General features: G+C 31.9%; 1 protein-coding gene across 3 annotated transcripts; it reads right to left on the reverse strand.

The window, feature by feature from the left end:
- Nucleotides 1-405: 405 nt before the first annotated feature.
- Nucleotides 406-7,321, reverse strand: LOC103503800 (cyclin-A2-2). 3 transcript variants are annotated; one of them, XM_008468150.3, is made up of 12 exons: nucleotides 7,156-7,321; nucleotides 5,949-6,300; nucleotides 5,559-5,835; nucleotides 4,487-4,620; nucleotides 4,049-4,141; nucleotides 3,633-3,766; nucleotides 3,159-3,234; nucleotides 2,440-2,516; nucleotides 2,324-2,357; nucleotides 2,074-2,223; nucleotides 1,624-1,758; nucleotides 406-1,003 (listed from the first exon to the last, which is right to left on the reverse strand). In XM_008468150.3, exons 2-12 carry the CDS (start codon nucleotides 6,237-6,239, stop codon nucleotides 950-952), a joined length of 1,455 nt encoding a protein of 484 aa, XP_008466372.2. In that variant the 5' UTR covers nucleotides 6,240-6,300; nucleotides 7,156-7,321; the 3' UTR covers nucleotides 406-949. The 3 variants fall into 3 exon arrangements, with proteins under 3 accessions (XP_008466372.2, XP_008466373.2, XP_016903506.2); XM_008468151.2 differs by lacking the exon at nucleotides 7,156-7,321 and adding an exon at nucleotides 6,677-6,831 and having other exon boundaries at nucleotides 407-1,003; XM_017048017.2 differs by lacking the exon at nucleotides 406-1,003 and having other exon boundaries at nucleotides 2,074-2,158.
- Nucleotides 7,322-9,583: the final 2,262 nt, after the last annotated feature.

Here is a 9,583-nt window from a genome sequence, read left to right on the forward strand (position 1 = left end):
TTGACATTTTTTAGAAGGGGCTTGTACATAATATAAGTTAGTAAAACAATTTCACAACTCTAAATTTATACCAGACAAGAGATTAGCCAATCTCAAACTTGACACAAACAAATCACATACAAACCTATACGTTCACGCAAACCTAAACCATGAATCAAATACTTAAAAAGACTTCATTCAAAAACATTGCGTCGGTTATTACAATATATATGTCAAAGAATCTATCATTGATAGACTTTACTATATTAGCAATTCCTTTAAAATGTTGTTATAAACTTATTATTAACCCTAAAAGTACCACCAATTGTAATTATTCTTGTAATAATGGAGAACTTCAACTACTCTAATAATAGGCTCATTCGGACTAATTGAGCTACAATAGCCCACTCCTGCAAGATACTTGGGTTCCAAACACCTCTTAAGTGGTTATGATTGCAATTATACAAAGAACAAATAACGAGAGAGTTGTCTAAAGAGATGCTCGACTATGTTATTCACTTAGGCTCTTCTAACCTAAGGTTTTTTTTTTTTTTTTTTTTTTATACAAAATTTCAATGTTAAAAGGAAGCAACCCCATGTTACAGCAACAAAAGAGTTGCTATAAAAACGGGCAAAAGAGCTAAAGTCACCTAACAATTAACATTACCTCCAAACGAGCTTGGAGGATTGATAAATAAAGTATTTTAAGCTAAGGGAAAATTATAATGTACATGTCATGACCTCATAAACATAAAATTACACAGAAAGAGATATCTGGAAGTGTACCAGAACCATGGAGTGGAGAGGAGGAAGTGAGTTTCCAAGTCATTGAGTTCAAGACTTTTGCTGTTCTTTTAGCTCCATCACAGTTGGGGGAGGTTAGAAAGAGAAATGGGCAGATTAAGTGAAATGATCATAAACATTCTCCTGCAGAATATCCTCTTGGCAAGAATAGGATCATTCTTGTTCTTCAAAATAGTGATAGAACTGATTTTGTAGACGTTAATGTAGCTACGCATTTGAACTGCAATGAGAATGAATATCAATGAAAAGACTGAAATGTTTAGAACTTAAGGACACAGTAGTATAAACTATAGAACGGATCGTGTATTACGGTAGTGAGAAAACAGAAATCTTTGAATTCCAAAAACATTCACTCTCGTAATATTGTTCCTGGATAGGTGACCACTCTGGATTGAGTCTTTTTTATCACTAGACCAATTCATGATGAATACAATAAAAAAATTAAAATAAAATATTAGGATTATGACTAAAATGCAATGTTAATATGACATGATCATTAAATGTATATAGTAATAGCTTAATTCAAATTTTAAATTATATAAAAAGAAACAACGTTCGATTTAAGCATGTTTAGGAATGATTTTGAAATTGTTAAAATCACTCTCACCAACTTCAAAAACCACTCTCAAATATTTTTTTAATAGTTCAAAATTAAATGAATCTTAAATTTTTACCCTTTTAAATGTATAAGCATGTTTGGGAGTAATTTTAAAAATAATAAAAAATTATTTTAACTAATCCACGACACAATAAACATGTTGATAAGATCGTTTATCAGAATAATTTCAAAGTGTCAATATGATCCAACAGTTTCAACAAAACAATGAGAGATATTTTTACCTTCGGTTGTTTATACTTTTGACGTATGGCATTTAACGAGGAAGCACTGGTGTTAAGTTGCAAGTCTTGGAGGGCAAGCACAACAGTCTTCAGCTGAGAAACGTTGTAACTGGTATAGTGCTCTAGGGTTGGATTCTGTAAGAAATGCACAACAAATTAGTCCGAGACAAGTTTTCTTAATAAACTAGAGAGAGAGGAAATGTCATGTTGGAAAAATGACTAAGATTACTCTCAAATATGTTTTTAATCGTTTAAAATTAGGTTTGACGATATAAATTACACTTAAAAATATAAAATTAAACATTAAATTAATTTTAAGTGATTATAGGTGTGCTGCGGAGTTATTTAATTGTGACAAAAGTGCATTAAATCATTTCAAAATCACTAAAAAAATGCATGATGAGAGATAAGATAGAAAGAACGTAGATGTCATAGGAGTGAAGCACAGACCCACGGATGATCCGATTGGTCAAGTGTCCATCTTGCAAGAAATACGGCGGATGCGGCGATCAGAGAAGGAAGGAACTTCAGGAAGCTGTATTCAACAAGAGTCAACTCAGCTAAATAATTGGCCAAAAACTCAAGTTCAATGCAAGGAACCTGATTGCAAAATAGTTAAAATGCCACAATTAGCTCCCATTGTTCATATAATTTCTCCATAAAATATATAGAAATTATAACCAACATATAGAGTAAGTACCTTGTAAGAGGCATGAGCTGATTGTATAAATCTCCTGTAAGATTGAAATATCCAAGTCAATATAGACGTCCATATGTATGCCAACTTATGGGCGAAGAATGGTGAGAATATAATACCTTAGAAATGTCTTAGTAGTGGGAACAGATAGCCGAAAGTGCAGTATGTTCAAAACTTCACTCTCCATTTCTACAACCTGCTAACAAAACTTCAATCGTGAATATTCGACAGTTTCGTGTCCAATGAAATTTCCAACATATAATTGTTTGGAACAAAAATGATACAAGGTGGTGAAACAGATTTACTTAGATTGACATAACATTGTTTTCAATCCAATCAAAACTAGAATGAAACATCATAGAATTCGACTCACGTTTGTTAGAAATTTAACGTTCAACTGTCTCTTCTAAGAATAGTTCTCATATTCAAATTGACTCTCTAATTCCAAGAAACACTCTTATTTTCCATTATTCCGTATGAAAAAATTTCAAGCCTTGGGGAATTTTTTTAACTAGAAACTTTGAAGGCTTTGAGTTTTTCTACAACTACACTCATGTTTGTACTACTCAATCACCACCTTATGCGAAACCATTATTTTATATCGAGTGGTTCTCTTGTACTAAAACAGACATTCTTTCTTGTTTGACGAGCAAATGTATCTCAAAGATTCTTCCCTTATATTTTTTCCCTTAACATCATGACTCAATCAATGCAGTGAAACAAACGGCAACTCTAAGGCACAAAAACGGTGTAATGGACAAGAAGAATTAGAAAGATGTTGATGACGCATCCGAACAAGACCAACACATGTAAACAAACCAAGAAGCCAAGTGTATACCTCTCCTTTGGTGTAAGTATTATCTGTAATGAAGCAGAAATCTTCCACTCGCGGTGCACAGATCTCTTCATATTTCCTTCAAGTGAAAGAAACCCGTGTTTAGAGTATAGTATGTGTACTACATAAATGACTTGGTATTTTCTGGTCTCTATGAAATGCAGTAATCATCATTAGGAATACGAAAAGTGGTTTTGATATCATATGAACAACTTAATCCCATTACAACAATATCTGAAATGTAATGCTTTAATTTTTTCCAAACCAGAACTGAAGTTCAATTCGATGAAAGTGTGAACTTGAAATTAAAACTTACCTTAACGCATGCACAGGCAACGTGTGTGTGTGCAAACTGACTAGAATTCTACATTTATCTAAACGATAAAGGAAAATATACTAAATCCATAGTATCTATTCTACACACAAAGTGGATACTTTGAACTATTCCATAGTATAAGAATTATAGTCAAAACTTACGATGCAATTAACATGCTTGCAACACCAACAAGTTGTAGTCGCTTCTTTTCGATATAATTTTGAGAGAGAAATCGATCGATGAGATTAACAGTGAGATAGAGTGTATCTGAAACTAGATTATATTCTTCAGAAACCTGAAAAAACAATTGATTATCAATAAAATTGACATTGCCAATAATATTTTTGCTTAACTAGAAGATAAATTTTCAATTCATATAGCCACGAAAAATTATTGACTTCACAACTTGACTTGATGTCATGATAATTTTTTCAATTGCCAACAAAATGTCAAAAAGTAAAACTTTTTTATTATCTCGTGAAAAAGGATTTTTGTCAACTCGGTGCCTTTAAAAGCAAGTCCATCAATGTAACATATCAATTAGGTCAAAGTAAAGCTGTAATAGTGGTGAACGAACCTCTACAAGCCAATCAACCAGTATTCCTCGCATGTTTGCAGTGATATCTTGCTGCAACTGTTCCATATAGTTAGTTGAGGCCCTTTGATCAAGCTGAAAAGAGTTGAAAAGAGGTATTAGTATTGCATTGCATGTGAGCTAAAAGTGGCAGTCAGTAATTTTTATGTAAACCACAAACATCTTAAGCATTTTTTTCCAAAGAAGAAATTCAGCTACTTCCTAAAAATTTCAGAAGTATCGTATTTCCCTTTCTAGTTTACAAAATCTACTTTCAAGTGAAAGAGACAATAATTTCAGAAGTTTCGTATTTCCATTTCTATACTTTTTTTACTAATGTACGACTGTATAACATGTTTAATTATGGCCAATTGTCTAAGATGAATACGGCATCTGCATCGACTATGGCAATGTAACGTTGGTAAATAGTGAACAACAAACCTCTGTCACACGTATCCTGTCATATATGTCTGGAGCATATGTGCTGCATGATTGAAGACATTTAGAGTTTGAATCGATGTCTATAACACCTCTATCCCTTGATGCTGCCGATCGTTGAGGTGCCATATATTTTTCTGCAAAATTATACAATTGTAACATTGTCACTCCTTGCCAATTAAAGACCACAATGCTTTTATATACTACGTTATTATGTGAGTTATTTGAAATTTTTTCCCATTACCACGGATATTATGTGGGCACTGATATTAATAGAATCGATAATTAACATTTTACTCCATGATGACCATACTTCCAACCAAATTTTTGTAATGTTCAATTTTCCTGCAAAACTAGAACATTCAGCTATGCTAATTAATTGTGCTCCACAAACATTGTAGATGCAGTTTGGCTTGGACAATAAAAAATGAAAATTGTCCACCCTCCAGTACAGTTCTTGCAGCAGACTACTTGTATAAGGAAGAGGCATCAAATTGTAGGTTAGGTTTTTTTTTTTCCAAAAGAAGAAAAAGAACAAAGAACAAAAAGTTTAGAATTAACCGGTTCATTTTTCAAAGTTAAAGCAATAGTGCACAAAGACAACAATTACAGACTCACTGAAATGATATAGCCGAGTCCCAGGCTGGTGTCTACCTCTTATAAATCATGAGAAGTTTGAAATAGAATATAGTTCACCTAAAATCACATCTTTCTATAATAACTTTAAAGGAAAGTTAGTATTTCACGATTTGTCTTTGCCACTACTCTGTACTATTATACATGGTGTGATATAATTTATAACGCAGCCCTTTATTTGGATAAAATCTTAAGAAGTGAGTTGTTAAAATTCTCAACACATGACAAAATATCATAACAAAAAATGCAAGGCATGCATGCTTCTTCAGTTCGGCACTTGCAATATTTCCCATTATGAGGATTATATAATAATATTTAAAGGGTCCTGGCCTGGAAATTCTACACATGGAAGGCATTCAGATATTGTCATTTGATGGTTCAGTTAAACAATAAAGATACATAATTCATACAAAACCAATTTTAGAGATATGTTGTATACCATTTGGCTGAGGGATAGATTCTTCTGAAGACACAGAGAGAATCATATCTGAAACTCCACATTCTCTGCTGGTAAGACTCCTAGTTTGCGCTGTTCTCTCTTTTTCGTCCAAAGTCTCTCTTAGAGAGACCTCTCGATATTCTACCACCCTTATTTTAGATAAATCCTCAGCCAGTCTTGTGTTTGCATCTTCTTCTGCACCTAAAATTTCTTCAGGAGCATTTGAAGGCACATTTGCCTTAACTTTTGAAGAAATTTTTCTTGTTGTTTTGGCACCCTGTCAAACCGTGGTCAGTAGCAGTTAAAGAAATGCCTATATCAGCGCCAGCACGAGTCACGCCAACATTTCGAAAAGGAACGACACGACAAAAATCCAAGGTTCAATTTTACCTGAATATTAGAAACATTTCTGCAATTCTTATCAAAACCTTTGGTGGAAATGTTAGTCACATCCTTGAGCACTGCTCTTCTTTTGTTAGGAAGGCCATGGGAAGAGCCTGGACAACTCTTAATATCATCAGATGCCATTCTTTTTGAGTTAGCTCGTAGAATATGCTTCTGAACTCCAGAAGATTTTGAAGAACATAAGATGCCTCCTGATTCGCTCAGCTCTTTTGCCCGTGCTCTCGTGATTCTGCTGGAGCGCTCTTCGACTTGAAGAGTAACATTTTCCCTACTCATTTTTTACTCCCTAGAAGACCGGGGGTTCATCACAGTAGATCAAAGCTCGTTTTCATCGAAGCTGCATAACCAACATAAGATAAACGGGCAAGAGCAGTCACTAAGCTGAAAACATTAAAAACTAGAGGTACAGATAAAAATCCAGAAAAAGCAAAGCATGATAAGGGCTAATTCAAAACGCAAAATAACATGCAATGGACTGAAGACTTCATGGAAAAACAATAGCACAAGACCCTCGTCACCTCTTAAACTTATAGAGAAAAATCTGAAGAACATCCCTAAACTACTGTGACACTCGATCCATCACTATTCTACGGCTAAGTGATACAGATGTAACAGTGCAAATAAAAGGGAACGAACGATCGCTTGAATTTCCTATTACATTTTCAAACAAGCTTACTTAAACATTAAAAATCGTAAGAGCTCGAGGTGCAAACCTAGTATGCTCATTTTTATCCCGTAGCCGTACAAATCTTCCTATTTCTCCTCTCCCTCCCCCATCGCCGCCCATGAAACAGAGGAAGAAGCAAACGCACTCCCTCACAAAAACTTAATAAATCAAATCAAATTTCCATCTCTTCCAAAACGAAAAAATAAAAATAAAAAAAAAGGGAGGCGAAAACATGAAATCATGCAGTACGCAAAAAAACCCGCATGATTTGAACAGAAATACAAAGGCCAGAGTACTAAACATAAACTAGATTTCTCAATACACTTAAATGAAACGGAAATCAGCACCAAAACCAAGTAAATCGAAACGTCCACAATAATCATCATTCATCATAGCTTCGAAACGGCTAAAACCTCGAAATAAACATTCAAACGCACAAAATAAGCAGTCGTAAATGAGCGCAATATAGATCAGATAAAGTGATTAAAAAAAGAAGAGATACGTATACAAAGCTTGAGCGCTTACGGCTCAAAGGAGAGCTCCACGGCCTCCAATGGCGGTGGGAAGAGCTCTCAGCAGAGGTAGAGAGAAAGAGCGGGAGAAGCTGAGGTTTGGAGATAGAGAGAGAGAGAGGGAAGGAGTGAGTAATGAGAGAGAGGGAGATATAGAGAGTGAGAGCGTCAAAGGAGCGTGAGCGGGACGAAGGTACAGTTTGAACTTCCATTTAAAAAAATATATATTATTCAAAATAATAAATGCTATAAAATTATGATATTATTAAAATAATATTGTATTTAAATATAAAATTATAAATATACCTCATCCAATTTTATTTTCTGTCTCCTTTGACTTCCAAAATTCTCTAATTTTCAAATTATTTCAAACGAAAATTACAAATATCGATCGATCCCCGGATCCACGAAATAGATCCTAAGGGACCGTTTAGGATCAATATTATCTAGAATTATAATAAGTAAACATTGTTTAAAAGTCTTCGATCAAAGACTCCAAATTGTATTATTTCAAAATTCTCAATTTGCTATAATATTTACTATTTAACATTCATTGTCTTTTTATTTTTTTTGCTATAGTGTTTACTGTTTCTATATCAAAATAAAATAGTCTATACATCAAACACAAAATGTTCTAATCAAATTGTAATAATCTATAACTATAAGTTATTTTACTTTTTTTTTTTTTTGTTAATATACCATTTTATTATTTAATTCATGGATCTTCCTCTTTATGAATTTAGTTTTGTTGAAATTTATTGAATAATGAATAATTGTTTTTGAGAAAAATATTTTAAACAAAATAATTTTAAAAATATTTACGAATATTGTAAAATATTATTGTATATTTGTGATACTCACAATAGATTATTATATGTATCTATCATGACACATATAAACACAGCTAGTACTCTAATGTCATTTATCTAGCTAAATTGTATTTTTAAAATATATATATATATTTTTTGATTCATTTTGTTATATTCGAAAATAACTTTAATTTTTTTGTAATAAAATATGATATACGATTCAAATTGAAAATTCTAATACACAAAAAAAAAAGAAAAAAAGTTTTGCTATAATTTTAGATGTTTGATTTAACATTTTTTGAAGAGAAAAACAAACTATAGGTTCTAAATTTAGAATTGTATAGATTGAAATTTAGTTATAATTTCTTGAATTAAAATCACAACTTTTTATAATTGAATCAACTTAGGCTTTCATTTTTATCTTTTGTTTTGAAATCACTAGTGCACCACTTTCCACACATATAAAATGCAAGGATTAATTAAGTTGCATATGAGTTCCAAAATAAAATGTATAGTGACAAATTTTCTTTTCTTTTTTATGTTTCTACTAAATTTATCTATTTATTTGAAAATGGTTATGTGGTGAACTAAAATTTATTCCATTGTAATTTCGAGGTGATTTTTTTAATATAATAAATTTAAAAATATAAATATAAGTATATAAATTACTATCAAAAGTTTAAAGTGATTTACTCGTGAAAGATACCAGCTCCAAGTTCGTGATAATAAAATAGTAATGTGTTTGTTTGTGTCTCTTATCGATAAATTTTATGCTTCACTTATAAAACAGTGATTTCTTTATTTTCTTTTATTATTTTGCAAACGGAAGCTTAGGTTTTCTTTAGCCAAGAAAGAAGAGTGAAGCCGATTAAATGAGTTTTACAAATTCGCAAACTAGTGTTAGCTTAATTAAAACAAATGCTTATGATTAGTAAAAACAATTCATCCGGAGAAAATTTCTAGTGCTATGGTAGTATGAAAAAGTTTTTAAACTACGTTCGTTTATTATTGGTCAACTAAACAGCTATTAAAAATTGCGTGGAACCCACACGATAGATATTTGATAAATTAATAAATCATTTAACCACGAATCATTACAAGTTTTTTCATTTTTGTTAAAGGGTGAATCAACTCCGAATCCGTCCTTTGAATCAATTGAATTCCCACCAAGGCCAATATTTAAAAATCAACCCCAATTTTGAAAACCAAGAATTCTAACCCTTTGCTCATGTCAACGCACAATAATTCACTCCTTTAGCCTCAAATGCACTTATTTCTTCATTATTTTTGCAGTTTTATAAAATATAATATAATCGTTTTGTTTACGATTTTCTATGAGTAAAAATCTAAATTTATTTTCTCTCAATATCTTACGACAATTTGTATATTCATCTACGTCAAAATTAATTTGATTTCGAAAACATTGATTAAAAATTGCCCTACAAAAAGAAAAGAAAAAAAAGGTGAAGTGAGTGTTTATAGGTTTAGTTATAAAAAAACCAAAAAATTCAAAATTAAACAGTCACTCAAGAACCTAAGATAGTGAAAATGAGTCCACGGAAGGTTTAAAATATAATTAAAGCTTTTTAAAGTATATTAATTTAAAGGAAGATTATTAAAAATGACAAAACT

Source organism: Cucumis melo, chromosome 4 (assembly GCF_025177605.1).
Source record: "Cucumis melo cultivar AY chromosome 4, USDA_Cmelo_AY_1.0, whole genome shotgun sequence".
Taxonomy (NCBI): Eukaryota; Viridiplantae; Streptophyta; class Magnoliopsida; order Cucurbitales; family Cucurbitaceae; genus Cucumis; species Cucumis melo.